The sequence below is a fragment of the Oxyura jamaicensis genome, chromosome 1 (assembly GCF_011077185.1).
Source record: "Oxyura jamaicensis isolate SHBP4307 breed ruddy duck chromosome 1, BPBGC_Ojam_1.0, whole genome shotgun sequence".
Taxonomy (NCBI): Eukaryota; Metazoa; Chordata; class Aves; order Anseriformes; family Anatidae; genus Oxyura; species Oxyura jamaicensis.
This window is the reverse complement of record NC_048893.1, coordinates 130,135,896-130,154,778: the sequence shown is the minus strand read 5'-3', so window position 1 is coordinate 130,154,778 and position 18,883 is coordinate 130,135,896. Positions and strand designations below refer to the sequence as shown.

The following is an 18,883-nucleotide window of genomic DNA, read 5'->3' as shown; positions in this document are numbered from 1 at the left end:
GGGAGGATAGAGATCTTTATAACGAGAGCCCCCCTCTCCTTCCCCTTTCCCACCTTTTATTGCTGAGTGTGATGTCATAGGGCAAGGAATATCCCTTAGGTTTCTTTAGGTCAGCTGCCCTGGTGGTGTCCCCTCCCCATCTCTTGCCCACCCCCAGCCTGCTGGCTCCTGGGGAGGTTGGAGGGAGTCCTGATGCGGTTCCAGTATTGTGCAGCAATAGACACAGCACTGGAGAGATACCACTGCTGTTCTAGCTACAAGTGCAGAGCACAGGACTGTGTGGGCTGCTGTAGGAAAAGTTAACTCCATCCCAGCCAGACAGTACAGATGCAATATCAGTAGCATTTGAAAAGCCTGACAAAATCTTCAGCAACAAGTTAAAATGGGTTCTTGGTTAGGCCTGTATGTATATGCATTATGAAAACACATTGAAATTGTTCCCTACTAGCAAAGTAGTTTCTTAATGAAAAAGCAGCATAGGTGTTGTATAACAGGACATTGTCATTTTTCAGTGTTGTCCTTTTTTCTCCCCCTCCACCTTTGTGCTACAGTTCACGTGACTGGACTTTGCACCCATTTACCACTAATAAGAGAACAAACATCTTGTGTGAAAACTAGAGGCCATTCCGTGCTGCAAGGTAAAATGCCCCTTCTACTCCCACGTCTGTCATATATATTCTTTTTCATTGTAAACTTTGAATTCATCAATAGTTGGAGCTCGTATTCTTTCACAGCTCAAAGCAAATTCTTCATGACAGGTAATTAGCAATTATGTGAAGTAATAACATGCAGTGTTGTCTTTTCCTCATTAACTTAATGCAATGTATTTTATATAAGAAAGAAAAAGGAATACTAATGCTGTCTTTTCTTGTCTGTAAGGTACTATCAAATAAAATGGCAAATTATTTTTCAACGAAATGTACTTAATTATTTCAGTGGAGTGGAACATTTCCTGCCTAGAGTGGGTTAAAAAAAATATGAGCTTTACTTGAATTGTGAAAGCATTTTGACTGAAAAATAAAGTAGGGTCCTTGTGAACTAGAACATATTCCAGCAGTACAACAGTGGATTTTTTTCTTACCACTTAAGCTCTAGTTGTTTAAAAAGTAATGTTAAAAGTGTATATAATTTTGATTACAGACTCTGTTTCAAGATCCAGTGGAAATAAATTGTTAAATAGTTCTGGAGGTGGCTAGGTTCTGAAATAAGCTTGTAGTTCTGAAGTGACCTTGGTTTATGTGCAGTATAATCTCACAAAATCTCTGATTCAAATGTGGAAACATGTAAGACTTAACTATAACTTTTTAAGTGATAGTAAATAAATCTAATTTCTCCCTTTGTAACCTCTGACACATCCAACCTGCTAACTGGGGGTAAACAGTTACTAAGAAGACAGTATGCATAAGAACCACTGAGATAGAGAGGATGGCAAAGAATGATAAAGAAGGTAAGGAAAATTTCATAGCTTCTGAATAGGTTGTACCTGCCAGGCTTCTACAGAAGGACTACATGTGGGCAGGCATTTGAGATGAGAAGGAAGGAAGATGAAAGAGAAGAAGCCTATTTAACCAAAACACATGTTGAGCAGAATCTGACCACATGTATTGCTTGCTATGCAGTTTTGCAATGACTCATTAATAATATGGGTTCTATACATCCTGTTTTCTCACAAACATATTTTCTGCTTCTGCCCTTAGGGTACTCTCCTAGTGGACTTCAGGAAGTGTGGTCCTGTATCTGGGTGTTCAATCCCTGTCAGACCAGCAGCTGAGCCTGTTCTAACACCTGGAGAGCCACAATAGCCAATAGGAAGCATTGCCTACTGCTGCCCAGTGGAAGGGCGTACGTGGTGGGGAGAGAAAAGTTGTGGAGACGGCAAGCAGCGAGGAGCAGCAGCATCAAGAGTAGTAATGGTAGAGTGACGGTGGTAATAGCAGTACCTGGGCAAGCAAAATTGGAGGATTCAAGCAGCTGCATCCAAAAGGTATTCAGTCTTAGTCTGTATCAATGGCACACTAATACAGGGTTCTTGAGTGGGAAGGGATTTGGAGAAAAAAGGACATGGTTTAGGGTGAGAAGAGGGATTGGAGAAGTCAGAACATTTGAGATGGGTTGTTGAGAAGTGCTTAACAAGAATTGTGGCTATGGCACTTTGGGCTGTGCAGATGTGAGTGTGAACTGCTTCAGATTCAGTATGATAATGGCCTTGGATTTTTTGCTTCCTTGACAACTGTTTGAAATTAAAAGGCAACGGTGTAAAGATGTCCTGTTCTTTTTTATTTATTTTTTCTTCCTGCCATGCTAAAGAATCAGTTGATTAGCTGGCATACTCAGAAGGAAATCTTAGGGCCCAGAGCTCACACACCTGTTTTTCTCTGACATTGTCCTAAACTAACCAGACTGGTGTTTGCATGCGAACACGGTTTCTTCCAGAATCCCTAGTGTTACAAAATGTGCTTAATTAGAAGTATTAGAGGTCTAAATGAGTAAATTAGAATGCTACTCGTTGGGTTGTGTATGTGTGTAATTTTTACATACCGCATTTCTGACAGAATTGGCAGCTATGATGAAGAAAATAAGAAGCTGATAGATATGGATTAGTCATTTGCAAAAGTTAGTCTTAGGAAGAGTCGGATCTCCAGTTCATACCAATTATTATAATAGACAACTGAATAAGTTGTCCATTAAAGTAGTTGTCTAATAGTAACAGTAAAATAATAGTCCTGAAAAATGCATGTTGGACAAAGTATTATATGTTCTTTTTCACTGATAAACAGAATCCATCCTTTAAAAACAAAACTATGCATCATTCCTATGCAGAGAGTGCAGAAAATATCCTTACTTATAAAAACTTACAGAGTTTCTGATATGATTAAAAAAGTATGTTGTTCATTTCAAACATACTTGCAGCATGCTCCAGTCCAGGCCAGAAGATAATGAGACCCCTGGAGCTATTATTGAGAAACTGTTCAAATGTTAAAAGAAAGTTAATACTGATGTACCACAAGAAAATGAAAAAAAATGCCCATTTGGAATACTTTTTATATTTCTTTATGGTCTTAAAATGTCATACAAAATAAGGTAAAAATTAAGTGAATTAATATAGTCTTGAGCTAATGATCATTTTCATTCAATCTGTTGTGTTGGGGTAGTGCCTCTTAGGTCATATGTGAAAAGGGATGATGTTCTGTATTAACATCAAGAATTTAAAAGTTTTCTACACTCTTTATGAAAGAGGGAATAAAAATCAGAGAAAAAAAAAAGAGAATGGGGAGAGGAGGAAGGAGCAAGAATTTACTTGGGAGGGACGCAGAAGGAATACTTGATACTTTATGGCTTACATGGCTTTTTATCCTATATTACTGAATTACAATAATACATATTTCTATGCTGTTTGATCAAGTTTTTTTTTAAAGTCAGACTTTCAGAAACCATTTAGCTTCTTCTAGCATTATAAGCAGATATTTTTAGCTGTGGAATTACTTAGTACTTCAGGTATCCTTATTTTTAAGACATTAATTCTAACTGTTGCCTAATCCTATATTTAAATAGTGTCCATCAGATATTTTGCCAAGCTAAGTATATTCACAAGTTTTTTGTTGTTGTTGTTTGGTTTTGTTTTGTTTTTCTTGATGGGGGAGTAAGTCAGCTACTCCTTTGCTTCTGAAATTAGTACAGGTTTAAATATTTAAGGTCCCGAAAAAAAGTTGACTAATATATATGCATTATTTTATTAATGTCTTTGCCACTTGGCTTGCATATATTTTAGGAGAAGAAACTGATCTACGTAGGTTGCAATCAGGCTGCTATATAACAACTATCCAGCTCATAATTCTTCTTTTCCTAATTGCATGGGTCTTCTTTTCAGGGTAAATATTTTCCTAGTTTTTAAGACTTCCTAACTTAATGATCTTCACCTTTTGTTTCCAAATCTGGTTTCCACTACTAGTATTTAATTTTAAAGCTGTTTAATGTTTACAGTGAATAATGCTGCTGGAGTATCTCTGTATTAGAGCTGAGCTGGTTAGAGAGTAGCTTGCCATCTTATTATTATTATTATTATTATTTTTTATGTTTCTGAAGTGTTTATTTGTCACCATGTTAATTGGGGCAGAATAAAAATAATGAATGAATAATTCTGTTCTCTTTGTTCTAATTTTGCATTAGGTCATAAAAACTTGGGGGGTTGGGCTGATCTTTTAGGCCTGCTCAAAATAACATAGTAAAAATATCTCTCTGCCCAAAAGAACAACAGAATAGTTTTGGTTTCACCTTGTAAATGCTAAACAGACTTTTTTTTTTTTTCCAAGTGTAAAAATAAAATAGAACAAATTTTTAATTTGTGACATTATAAAAAAACTTTTTTGCATTATATTTTTATTTTATTTTACTAGAAAGTATACAATCAAAAAATTCCAGTTTTTCTAGAGACATATTCATGACTATTTGCAGAATGAGGATACATCAGTCTGTTAATATTTGCTCTATTACAGAAATAAAAACACAATTTCTGAATTAGTTTTGTGACCAAAGTAACAAAAAGTAGATTTTCCTTTGTCCTAGAAATTTAAGAGAATAATTTTGGTCATCAATAAGGTGTTGCACTTAACCTTTTCTTCATATCTCTCACTTGTGCAAATGAAGATAAAGGAAAAGCTATTTTTTAATGTCTCGTGATCCTCCTGCTTATACCAGCAACACCATACATCAGCTGATCTCAGACAGATTTATTTTTTACTTAAAAAGCTTTGCCATTTCTATCTGTGGTAAATGGCTTGCTTTTGTAATCTGAATGGATTGAATTATAGGAAAGAAAATTTTAGTTAATCAAAAATTTGCCGTTGGATCTGTATATCTCTTTTCATTTTAACTGTCACAGCTGCTCATTCATTTCTTGTCCTCCCAGTGGGGCTAGGGGAGAAAATAAGAACAGGAGTGTGAAGACTCACGGATTACAGGTAGCGTAAATATTTAATTACCCATTGGAGTATTGGGAAACAAAGAAGAAGGAAAAATATTTAAACACTTAGGGAAAATACTTTCCTTCCACTTTCCCTGGCTCATCCTCACTTCAGATTCTTCTCCTCCCCCTTTCTAGTCTACTTTGCTCCAGACACCTCTCCCCTTTCCTTGTTGCAGGTTGCACCCGGTCCCTTCAGAGAGGCAATGGGTGGTGCAGGAGGATGACACTGGTACATATCAGTTTTTTTCTGCCACTCTGTGCTTCTCACTCTTGTCCTAAGATTTGATGTGGGTTCTCTATGGGCTGTGGACCCTTTGGGCCTGTACCTGCTCAGGCATAATAGAGCATCTCCTCAGAGCATTGCTCTGACCTTGTTGTTCCCTCCTCCTCCTCCTCCCCCCTTTCTCTTCTCTCCCCATTCTTTCCCTGTTTGCTCCCCATCAGTATTTTTTGTCCTTAAATATGTTTCCCAGAGGCACCACCAGTGTGGCTGAGGGGTTCAGCTGTGCCCTGCAGTGAGGATCACATTTCAGAGCTGGCTGGAACTGGGGCAGCCCTTATTCACTTCTCACAAAGGCCACCCTGCAGCCCCTCCACCCCACCAAAACATGGCCACCTGACACAACCATTTCTTGCTTACTTTAGATACCTTTTAATACAGTAGTGCTCAGTGTTTGCAATGGGATGGATTGAACACTGGAGAAATGCAAGGGCTGGTTACAGTATGCTTTTCACCATCAAATGATCAACGTACCTCTATCTATATATCATATGACAGGTTCACAGCTGTTTTCCTTCCTCCTGCACCTGACATGACACAACGAGCATGTGCACCACCATGGCCAGAATGAGCACATACCCCATAGTGTGACGGAGGGTAGAGGGACACGGGTAATACTTGGGCATGCGGTAGTGGTATCCCAGTGACATGACTAAAAGGTATCCTTTCCACATGAATCGCTGGACAGTGCCCGTGCACAATCACACACTTGTTCTTGTCATATGTCAGGTGCTAAGGTGTTTTATTCTTCTGTGACAAGGACCTTGTGAAAGAAGGTAATCAGCTCTAGCAGTGGCTGGCTGGTCACAGGCTGCTTTGGTTTTCCTGTGCCTGCGTAGCATGAAGGCAAGAAGGCAGCAGGGAGGAGGCTGTGAACCACAATCAGGTAACACAGTCATTTGGTTGGTCACCTCTGACAACAGCTTCCTTGAAATATCATCTGGCTCAGGTAACAGAAGGGAATGTAATTTCTGTTCTGTCAGAAGTCTGTCAGAGATACAGTTTATTTGTCTGATCACACTCATGATTGTAACTTAAATACAGGGCCAGCTATAGCAGACTTTATTCAGAGATTAAATTACCAGTATTTCTAGAAAATAATCCTTGCTGTTGGATGTAATCACTCATATCAATTTTATTTATTTATTTATTTTTAATTGAGAGTAATGAAAGAATAGGGTATTTAAGAATATTCATCAGATTGCTAACACTCTGGGAAGGAAAACTAGTTACATGCCTCCCTTGGGGAAAATTTTGCAGCTAAAACTCATGAAGAATTGTCCCTAGTTCTCATATTTCAGTGGTATTACATGGAGTAAGAAACCGTTAAACCAGTAAGGTTCGTAGAGCACATTATATTAATGGAAGAGTATAGTGGTTGTTTATTACACAAAGGTGTTTTTTTTGTTTGTTTGTTTTTCCCTTGTATTTTATAGTGAGTGCATACAGTCAATCCACTATCAAGGTGAGATTAATTTAATGTAACTTTGTTCCTTTCATATACATCTAGTCTAAATTAGGTGTTTAGGCTCTCTTTCTACTTTGAGGAAAACGATCACGAACATGACTTTCAACATTTCATTGTACCAATCTTAAGAAGAGTTGAATCATCCTCTTAAGGTGCCTGTCTTTTTCTATTAATTAGTGAGGAAGCCTAGACAACTCACTCAGACTAAATGCATAACTTTAAGATGAACAAATTCAGATGGATTAGTTTGCGCCATAAATGCGTATTTGGTATGCACCATCTAGACATTCAACTTCTACATAGGTAAAATTACATTGCCTGAATGCTGCCTTTTTTCAATTTTTATATCTGGTACAATAAGCTGTGTTAAGACTCCTTGAGTACTGTCATAATGCAAGCATAAATAACAATAGAGCTGTTTTAAAAATAATAATCTTACACTTTGCAAACAAGTTTATGCAAATACAGATTCTCTTTTCTTTAAATAGAACATCTTTTTGGAAACAGTACAACATACTGGATCATTTTATTAGTGTGCTACTTGCTAACTTTATGTAGCAAAGAAAAATTAACTGGCCATTTCACAGCAATTTCTGTAGTAAACCATTTTGACTAGAAAAGTGGTTGTAGATAGAGGGAAGTGCAATAATATTATGTTTTAAAATCTGAAGCTTTGATCTTGACAGACTCCAGATGATGCCAATGGGAACTCAGGAAGGGGTTGGCCATTTATCTTACCGTCCCTCCAAACAATTACATTGAGACCTCCATACCAACCTTCAGATCTGTGCACTGTCCATGTAAAGGCAGTGAATTGATGGATTTTACTGTCTTAGTTCAGTATTATGTGTGTTAATTTTTGTCCTTATCAAACATTTTTGGACTATGAATGTGAATGAAATTTGACAAATTTGGCTCTGCTTAGGTGAAGATGAAGAGACTAACCAGTCAATGAGGTGATGCTTATGGTTTTTATGTTAGTCCAATTCAAATGGACATAATCAAATTCTTCTGTAAATTCCGCTTGTGAAACTCACAATTTTATAGAACCATACAATCTTTATCTGCTCGCTTATCGGAAAAAAAAAAAAAAAAAAAAAAAAAGTATAACGTTTTTGTCACACATGTTCTTCTTTCTCATGTCCATTTGGCACTCCTGTAAAAGGCAGTATTGGAACAGCCATTTCACATATCATCTAGCTCTGGTATGTAGTAAAAACCTGATTCAACAACTTTCAGAACTGTTCATTAAGCTAGATAACACAAATGGGTTTTAGCTAAGCCCTTAGAGCATGTAAGCAAGTGTCATATTATGCTGGTTAATGTAGCATTATAAAGTCCTTATTCCAATAGGCATACACGTAAAAATAGATTTTAATAATAGTGTATGGCAACAGCTTTGCACATTTTGTCATTATCATGTAATATATATTGACACTGATACAGATTTCAAAAAGGAAACTCTCATCTCTCTGTTCCATCAAAATCTAATGGTATTGTATTATATATTTAAGCTAAACATGAAACACATGCTGAGAAACATTGACCTAAAATCCTTTTGAAGTGGTGAACTGCAAAAACAGAACAGAGATCTTTCTTTCATACATGCTCACACATCTTAATAATGTGCAATTACTGAACCAGAAAGATGTCTTTTATTTTTTTAGAACACTTGTCTCTGCGAAATGGCATGATACTGTCATCAGTAGTTATTCATGATTAACCTTTAAATATATATATATATATCTTAAGGATGGTGGATAAATGACAAATAGGATAACTATCTGTGTGGCTATGTGATTCTCCTTTATTATACTGTTGACCAGAGCCCAGAGTCAAAACTAAATTTCTAATGACTATTTGGCTAACAAAAGGAATGTTGTTAAACATTAATCATGGTAAAGAGTATATGCTCTAATGTGCGTATCTTAATGGCCTTTTTTTTTAATTACAAATAATTGTACAAATAAATTTTACAAATAAAATAATTTTATCTTCCATTCAGGTAATAATTAACTACTAGGAATAATGTTAAGTTCTATAATTTAGTTGAGATTAAACAAGTAAATCCTTGAGAAATCATTTTTAAAAGATACCTAAACTTAGATCTGATGAAGGCTTTGTGGCTTTGTCTGGATTTGATCCAGACCCAGATAATAGTCATGCTTGAACAAGAAGTATATTTGTTTATTCTTACGTTTTTCCAAGTTCATATTAGGTGAAATTTCTGTCTTACAGTGAGACAGCTTTTACTAATTTACGGGTTTTCATTTCTGTACATTATGTACAAAAAAAAAAAAAAAAAGCAATAATATCTGAGACTGACTTAATAGCTAGGATGTCATAACTGACTTATTGCATGGTCTTAGTCTGTTGCAAATGCAAAGTAGTGTTTGTCTAAGTTAATGTAGGCCAAAAGGACAGGCCAAAAGGTTATAGTTTTACTTCTCTTGTCAAGGTCTTACAACATAAAAGATGCAACAGATTATTACTGGCTTGTAAGAGAGGAATTAACTGAGGCATTTGAATGAATCTTAAACTAATAACAGAAGGTTATTAATAGTATATAATAGTATTATTTGTTAAAATTTAAAGATTTTTTCTTATGTTTCTCTTGAAGCTGAGGAATTTTCTCTTTGCAGAATTTTAGAGTTCTCTTTCAGATATTTAGAGGAGGCAGGGTCATCTTGTAATTTGTTTACAGTGTAGTTATGACACTTAGGGAAATTTTTGGAGCTCTGACATTCAGTTAAGTACGATAAAATCTTTTTGCATACTGCTTAAAGATAGCACAGCATTTTTTAATCAGGTGAATATCTTTAAATCTTGCTTATTTCATCAGAAAATACTGTACCTTCAAGGATAAAGTGTATTAAGCATTTTCTCAGAGGGTTCTGTGATATTAAAAAGAGTACTTTAAAGATAAATCACTTAATCAGGCTACATAAAAATGCTGGGATGATTTGATTGGGAAGAGGAGTTTGAAAGATTTTCATATAATCATTCTTGTAAGAGATGCAGGATAAGGATGAAACAGTGAGCCATATCTTCAGCCAATTATCTTGAAAAAAAGACAAGTCTTCAGTTTGTCTATGATATGCCAACTTTTTTTTTTTTTTTAAGAAAACTGGAATTTAAAAGACATGTTTAATAAATCCATATGAAATATCAATAAATAATGGATAATATCTATTATTTGTTTTTGTCCATTGGTTCTTAATCATTTATTATTTTTAAAAACAAAAATACAAACTAAAAATATGTATTAGAATCCCAATAATGTAATTTGAAGATTTGTAGAAAAAGTAGGATGTGTGTATATACACTGACATGCATGTGCAGACGTGTATATGGACACATCAATGTATACACGTATGGATGTTTACATGCAGTAATTAAATTACTGTAGATTGAAACAGCATGTGTGAAATCCAAATTCTTATATGACTTTCATTATAGGAAATAAAGCACCTTTTTAAATCTACACAATTTAGCAGCCACCTTCGTAAGACGGGAGGTACCATTGTTTCTATTATACCCTGGGGTAATGAAGCAGAGATTCAAAATTGCCCTTATATGTCCTATATGCAATTAAGGAATGATGTTGACACCTGAATCTAGAATATAAAGCCTTCAAAGATCAACATATAAAGAATGTTGTGGAAGTCAAAAAGGCAAATTAGTTCAATGAAAAACAAAAGACACAAGAAATGCTAATTGGTTCTAAACAGATTAAAATAAATTCATGAAGGAAAAAAAAAAAAGATCCACGGAGGCCTACTGAATCCCTGGTTTGGACAGGAGAGAGTGCTCTCCTATCCAAAATACCCTAAATACTGATTTCCAAAAGCTAGTAGGCTACGTTACTAGAAGAATATACTTGCCAAGTTTCTGGTGTTCTTTCTGTAAACATTTGTATTGGCAGATGTTGGAGAACAAATACAAGGCTAGTTGAAAGCTTCATCTGATTTGGTGTAATCATTCTCTCTGTGTTTGGCTTACTTTTCACTCTTGTGTGACACAGATGTACCGCTACATTCTCAGAGCTCCATTCTTATCATATCTCTGCTCCATATTTCTTTGCTGTGGTCTGTTCCACTCAATTTCATCCATCCAATTTTTCTTGCTTCTCATGCACATCCCTTCAAGATGCATGCAGGTCTGCTGTGGAGAGACTGCATCAGAGAAATCAGAGTTGTTTGGATTATTTTTTTTCTGTTTCCTTGATTTCACTTCACTATCAGGTGGAAGCAAACAGTCCGAAGTGTGAGATCCTCTACAGATACACTTTCAGGATAAATTTTCTATTCTAAAATATCCTATTAAGAGGCTATATAAAATATACAGCAGGAGATATTAAAATTTGACCTTAAAAGTGATTAATTTTCTTGTGTATTTCAGTGAATAATCTGTTATCCTACTGATTTTAGTTTCTATTCCAGATTTGAGATATCTTTAAAATTCAGGTAAATAGTAGTTAGCTCAGTTCTAAAATATTTCACTATTTAATTCTAGAAAATAAAATACAGCTGCTACTCTGCCTTCTAACAGTAACTCTGCTCTGTAAAAGGAAAATTATTTTTTTCTGTTCATTGGTGATTAAAGACCCCATACATACTCAAAAATACCACTTTCCATAGCTCCGTACCTTCCAATTAAAACAAGGGATGTTTTGTTTATATCAGCTGAATTAAACTTTCAGATTACTATTTGTAATACTTACAAAACCATCTAGCTTGGTGCCTGAAAATTATGGTTTTATTCGTGGCAGGAGTGTATATTTCTAGGTTTTATTCAGACAACGTGAAGCCTACTGCAGTACTGAGGGCACTTAGTGATTCTGTGAAGTAAATGTGCAGGTCCTGTGAATGCCTGTGTGCCTGTATGAAGTGTCACCAACATATACCTTACCCCTTCCAATGTCCCTCACAGTCTGAACAGCAGGAACATAAGATTCTTACTTAGGTTGTTCCTGTGATCAGTGTGTTAGGTGTTAACTTACATCACATGGGAAGCAAGTCACATTTGCTTATCCTTTCAGGGAAGAAAGGTAAACCTACTCCATAGGTTAAAAGTGCACTGTGAAAGGTGCTACACCTTTTCCTTAGTATTGTAACTTGAGGAAGGGTTGGTTAAATGCATCCAGCCAAGCAGAACCGTGTTTAGTGTTTTAAAGTCTGTGTGTGTATTTTCCATGTCTGAAAGAACATAGATTGTGTCCCAAAAATGAACCATGTAATGTTCAGCTGCTGCGAGGATCTTTAGGTGTGGTCAGCTAAGTCTAAACCCCAAGCACTGGCATCAAAGTCAGGTCAATGGGTTTTAAAGTAAGTAGTTAAAAATAGCTAATATACTTATTAGTGTTTTACTTGTATGTGAATAGGCACTAAAAGAGTTTAAATCTTTTTTGCACCTATACTGTCTCACAGAAGGGCAATATTGGGAACCTGAAGTCTTTTTCATCCCCAGTATCTTGATCTCTTCTCATTTTTGTCAGCCCCAAGTCTTATCTGTGGAGTCTCTTTCCAACAAGTTCCTTTCTTCTTCTTTAGTCATAGCTTCTCTGCTTTTTCATCCCACATATTCCTACTTCTCACAACTCTTTTCCTCAGTTTCTTTGTCTATCCATTGTTGTAATATCCCTTCCAGCTTCTTAAACCCTCTAACATTTCTCCTGATTTGAGACTGTAATTCTCATTCCAGCTGGGTCTCAAGTTTCCTTCCTTGCTTTTTATTCAAGTCAGAGCAAGCTCTACCAGTTCTGACTACTTTGTCTTTACGGACACTTTTACCCACCACACCTCGCTGATTTATGAATCTGACTCCCTTGATGTTTAGTTTCTTTGTACAGGCTCTTCCAGTTCTGGCTTCTTTATCTTCTCCCCAGTTACTTTTATCTGCCATAGCTCACTGATTTACAGCTTTTTCTTTCTTGACCTGCTGTCCCCATTCTCTCTGGAAATTCTTGATTCTAGTTCCTTTTTTCACTCTCACTTTCAAATTCCTACCCCAACAGAACCTGGAAGGTTTCCTCCACTTTCAATTCTGTCCCAGCGTAATCCATTGTGCAGGTGGGATTCGTGCCTCATTTGTGTTTGAAAAAAGGCTGCCTGAATCCAGAAAAGATAACAGAATTACTAGGGGCAAAAGAGAGTCTCAGTTCTCTTTTAATGGTTATATCTGCCATAGTCCATCAGAGCCTGAGACGCTCAAGTTCAGCCAGGGCATAGTTAATGCAGTTTAAAGCAGAGATTTGACAAGTCCCTGTTTAGGTAAAGTAGTATTCATAGCACGCACATCTACAAATAAACTGTGCTCTTGGCATAAAAGAATATAATTGTATGTAGCACTGTGTGCAGTACAGTCCTCTTCCTGTTTGAAGTTGGATAAAGCATGAGCTTTGTTTGTAGAACAATGTGATATGATATCAAATATTTTTACATAATTTTACTATAGGCCCTGATGTTTATGAATATTTTTTTTTTCTTCTGAAACAATCATTTTAGTAATTTGTTAGTGCATCCCTTTATCCCCTTTGCTATAATATTTATTTCTGACAAGAAACTGGAGCTGATTTTTTCCCCTTGTTGAAGAAAAATTCAGTCACTTACTTCAGTAGTAAAATTGATGAGCTTTTTTTCTGCAGTGAACCTTGAAAATTTTGTTTCTAAATTATTTAAGTTTCTGTGTTAAATCACATTTATACCTAAAGTTTTAAAAAAATCAAAACTTATTTGCTGTGTATTTATTTATTATTTATTTATTTAAAAGCTTCATCTTCGTAAAGATTTGGAAGGAGTGATGAGCTGTATATTAAAAGATGCATTTTTAATTTAAAAAAATATGACAGAGAAAATAATGTTAAAAATCTCTTAAGAAAAAGAAACCAAATAAAAATGGAGAATCTAATTTATTTATTTTTTTCCTATTGAATCCAGGGCAATAATAGGACTGCATTAGATTAACAGTCTAATTTTAAAAAGAAAAGTTCTATGTATGTTATGTTTTCCTCCTGTTCTTATACACCAGGAAGAAGATGAGACTCCTTTTATTTCTAACAGTTTGCCAGTATGCCATAAACAGTGTCCATACCTACAGTGTTTCAAATCCCAATGTCGTTTTACTGATGGCTGATGATCTCGGTATTGGAGACCTGGGATGTTATGGGAACAGAACCTTAAGGTATGATGATATGTCTGAGGGGAGTCATAGCTTTATATTTAATTCTATGTATTTGTAAAATAAAAGAAATAATAATAAAAAATAAAAAAAAAAATAAAAAAAAAGGAAAAGCAGAGATTGTAATAGGTAATTTAGAAGTTTCAAAAGTTAATAATCTTTCCACAGAATAGAATATTCAACCTGTTCTCCCTCTCTTTTTTTTTTTTTTTTTTTGTAAATAGAACAAAAAGGCAGCTGATGCATTCACTTTGCTGAAAAGTTGCATCATAAACAGAATTTAGCGAGCAACTGTGGTGGTTTCACACTGATGGTTTGTTAAGCTCCACCACATTGCTTTCTTACTCCCACTCCACAAAAGGACGGGAAGAAAATATGAAAAAAGGCTCATGAATTGAGATAAAGACAGGGAGATCACTCAACAATTACCACCATGGGCAAAACAGACTCAGCATAAAAGAGATTAATATAATTTATTGCCTATCACTAGCAAACTAGAGCAGTGAGAAACTAAAAACAAAACACCTACCCCTCATCCACCTTATTCTATGTCCTCCCCTCATGAAGTACAATGGAAAAGGGAACGGGGGCTGTGGTCAGTCCCTGACGCTTCATCCCTGCTGCTCCCTCACGGTCACTCCCTGCCCCTGCTCCCCGTGGGGTCCCTCCCACGGGATGCCGTCCTTCCCCAGCTGAGCCTGCGGGGGCTGCCCACAGGCAGCAGCTCTTCAAGAACTGCTCCCACACGGCTCCAGGGTTCTCACAGTGTCCACCCCTCCCCCAGGAGCAAACTGCTCCAGCACGGGTCCCCCACGGGTGGCATCTGCCCCCAGACTCCCTGCTCCTGCGTGGGCTCCTCTCCACAGGCTGAAGCTCCGGCCCGGGGCCTGCTCCTGCAAGGGCTCTCCATGGGCCGCAGCCTCCTCCAGGCCACATCCACCTGCTCCACCGGGGGCTCCTCCACCCATGGGCTGCAGCGTGGAGATCTGCTCCATGTGGGACCCATGGGCTGCAGGGGGACAGCCTGCTCCACCAGGGGCCTCTCCACAGCCCGCAGGGGAACTGCTGCTGCCTGCCTGGAGCACCTCCTGCCCTCCTGCTGCACACACCTTGGGGTCTGCAAGCTGGCTCTGGTCTGACACGGGGCAGCTGCTGGGCTCTGCTCCCAGAGACCACCTCTGCAGCACCCCCCCACCACCACCACCAAAACCTTGAATATGGAAACCCAATGTGAGTAGGTACAGAAAAGCAAAATAAAATCAACTATTTTTAAAATTATTTGGCACAAATATGAATTAACCATGTTTTGAAGCACTCTTGTGATTTGAAATGACCTTCTCACTGTCTAATTGGAAATGAAGTGCTGATTTTTTTTTCTTCATTTATCTTTGTGCTGTAGTCATTTAAATTAATTAAACCCAATGTTAATATACTTGATTAATTTAGCAGTGTTACCCACTATGATCCTTACTACAAACTTGGGTATGATGGTTGTTTAAAAAGCACAAGTTTTGTCTAGTTGCTGTATTTCAGTGGTGCAAAATGAAGCTTTTACCAAGTTTAAAAAAAAACCTTCAGACTACAAGTACCATCCTGTCATGTGTTAAATACTCTTGTTTCTGTTGAAGTTTTTTGGAAGTGAAAACTTCACGTAAGGCAAACTAAACAAAAAGAACCCATGTTACATTTTCTAGTTTTAAACAAGGAAAAGAGTATATACAACACTGTTGTTTGGATCACTCCACACGCAACGATCAGAACAGTTCAAATACTAAACTCTCTGATGTGATAGTTCAGAATTAAATCTTTGGAATATTAAACTGCATCATACTGCTTGTTATCTATATGTGATGTTGCTGATAGCAAAACTTCTGTTGGAAAATTAATGTTTCTGACTGTATCCAAGCTTAAATGATGAAGGGACTAGTGTTCCTTGAGATCGTGGTCATTAGTCTAGTAGGTCAGGGACCTACCAGAGCATGCTGCAGCTCCTGGCCACTGTATTTGTAGTTTTCTTATTGTAGAATTATGGCCGTAGATTTATTCCTGCAGCAACCAGCTTTGATCTACATGTTGAGCCAGGTCACAGACAAGGCAGATACGGAAAACTGCCTTGCAGATATGGAAACTTGGATGTTCTTCTGGATCTAATATTACAGACTTAATCTGTAAACATCATTAATATAGAGTCTAGTACCAACTCACGACTATTTGAATCTCTCTTAATATCAGATCACACCACATACCCAAAAACTTCACTGGGGAAAGGGAGAAATGCCGCTAAATATGAAATAAGGAAGCACCACTTTTCTTCAGCCTCTCCCACCCTATTGCAGAAGCAGAAAGGCCATATAACAGAGTTAAAATCATGGTTCAAGGAATGAATTAAAAAGGGTTGAAATACAACATGTCCATGTGTCACAGTATAGTACTGACCACAAAGAGCAGGTGAAAGAGGGGAAAAAGATTTGTGGCACAATGCCATGGTGTCTCAGTTTGGCGTTGACACTCAGTATAAAAATATTTGATATGATATTGCAAGACCATCATGGTTTTGATAATTTGAATACAATAGTCTTAACTTGATTTTCCTGGTAGTTTTTGCCTCAGATGCCTTGATCTCGCCATGCCCATTTCCAAATAATCATATCTGTGTATTCTCTCTCTCTCTTTTTTTTTTTTTTCCAATTGCTTTTTTTTTTTTTTTCTAGAACCCCTTATATTGACAGGCTAGCAAAGGAAGGAGTGACACTTACTCAGCATATAGCAGCATCCCCACTGTGTACTCCAAGCAGGGCAGCTTTCCTGACAGGGAGATACCCTATCAGATCAGGTAAAATTTGAATATTTTATTTATATATATAATATTTTATTCGAGTAAACAATGTGCTTTTTTCCCTGCCATTTTTTTCCTGTCTTAACCTGTCTTTACCAGGTTAAGTACTCATTTCAGTATTTAATCAAGCTCAGCAAAGTTGGTCAACATTTGAAATCTTACACAATGGGAAATCATCTCACTTCTGAAGACTTCACACAACAATATAGCTTTTTATTGAGAAAAAGATTTTTTAAAAAAATATTGAGGAAAAAAATGGATTGTCATTATTCAATGGAAGGAGCAGCCAATTCCATTGACTTCATCCACTGTCTGTGAGCTGTGAGCTCTTTGCCTGCTCGGTTTTGTTTAGGATTCTCCTAGGGTGTTGGTGGCAGCTGAGTATTGAACATCACAGAGATGAGTTTAACAAGACACAAGGGAAGAAACCAGTTTAAATTCTCCTGCTGCAATATTTCTGTTTGTGTGAAACCTTTTGGTTTAGACTAATTGGTTATGGGAAGAAAAAAAAAAAGTTGGTTTGTTAAAATATTCCACAAACCCTTAAAACTGGGAATAATAAGTATTTTTGTTCCATTTATTCCATATCTTCCCAGATACATTGTTAAGTACCCTATGAATACATGTAACTTCTATTACTTTTAAAACCAAAGTCCATTTGAGACAATATAGAACCAGTCTGTTTATTTTAGTGTTCTGGGACTGAGCCCCTCAGTGCTTAGCCATGCAACTTTAACATTCCCTCAACATCATTTTTAGCAAGGATCATTATACATTAATCAGATCACTTGTTCATTAGTGATAAAACATCCTGTCCTTGCTTCTGGGAATGAAAGCAAAGCAAGACTCTGGAGCCTACTTGATACGTTCATGTTCATTCAAATCAAGTAACAAGCTTCTGCAAAAGTGCCAGCTAATATAACTTGCTATATTTTCCATTACATTCAGCTGCAAAGGAAAATTTTGTATACCTTTTACAGCTATATTGCTATTAATATTTACTATAGGTAAAGCCACAGGTCACCTTCCATTATGATCCTTGTTATTACGTATGAAAAATTAGCATTTGAACTGATATTTTTTCTTAATTGATCTGTTCTCAGCCATACTAGTCATTTCCATGTATGTGGAAAATTGAGCTTCATCTCAAATTATGAAATTGCTAAATACAGGCTTTTCAAACACCAGTGAAGAACTAGTATAGAATTATTGCAGAAGGTACTAGAATCACAGTATGGAAAAAGAAGATAGAAATGTAAGACTCCATGTAACTTAAAGGAATTATATTGATTTCAGTTATGAAAGATCAAAGTACACCTTGAAATGAAGTATAGATATGTATAGCTTACTAAAGCTGCCTAAACCATCGATCAATAAAACTGACTTTGCTGGCTGGGATGAAAAACTGTAGTCAGCATTTGAAAGGTAGGTTGAGATATCTTTAATAAACTAGTCTAACAAGTCTTTTTTTCTTGTAACCACAATGGATACCTGAGGGAAGATTCTGGTTGTCTACATCAATCATGTAACTTTGGCACTGTAATCATCCAAGTTGCATAATTCAGACTTCCTGAAGATACATCTGCACAGATTTGCATAGATACCTTGTGTTCTGTCTGTCTGTACTCTGAGCCAACTCTCATCTGGGATCCTAGTGATCTAATTTTCATGAACCTGAGCTCTCAAGTTCCTCATCCTGAGAATAGCCTATAAGCTCAGGCTTGTGTTTCTCAGATTCACAGTGTATAGACATTACTGTGCTTTATTTAGATGTTGTACTAGCTGATGCCTGATGCCGCTTTAACACACTCAGGACTGTATTGACTAATCATGTGTGTTCGTGCACTGGTTCATGGAGCGCTGGTCCTTTCCTATCAAAGCTGAGTGTCCTAGCTGAGTCCAGAGTCAGACTCTCTTCCTCTTTTCTGACCTCGTGATATTTGTGTGCCTAGCTGTATAACTGCCCTCATTTAACTGACTTCTCTCAAATAAACTTAAGATCACCTAGAAAAACACATTTGAGGAAAGTGGGAGTTTGGGGAGTAAAATTTGGGAGTACTCTCGCTTAGTCCTCAGCTCCAATCCAAAAATAAGTTACTCTAGCTCAACTTCTTCCAGTAATTTTATACTTTAGAATACCTACAGAAAGGCTTGCAG

General features: G+C 36.7%; 1 protein-coding gene across 3 annotated transcripts in view; it reads left to right on the top strand.

Moving 5' to 3' along the window:
- The first annotated feature begins 305 nt into the window (after window positions 1–305).
- The window catches only part of STS (steroid sulfatase), a 111,819-nt gene continuing 93,241 nt past the window's right edge, over window positions 306–18,883 (top strand). For 2 of the 3 annotated variants that reach the window (XR_004745899.1, XM_035348425.1), the window contains exons 1-4: window positions 307–638; window positions 1,698–1,984; window positions 13,741–13,893; window positions 16,602–16,723. Coding sequence is in view for 2 of the 3 variants with exons in the window: in XM_035348425.1 (XP_035204316.1) it covers window positions 13,748–13,893; window positions 16,602–16,723 (268 nt within the window). In the remaining variant the exon portion in view is untranslated. Of the gene's footprint in view, window positions 639–1,697; window positions 1,985–13,740; window positions 13,894–16,601; window positions 16,724–18,883 lie in introns of all 3 variants that reach the window. The other variant, XM_035308701.1, reaches the window with a different exon arrangement.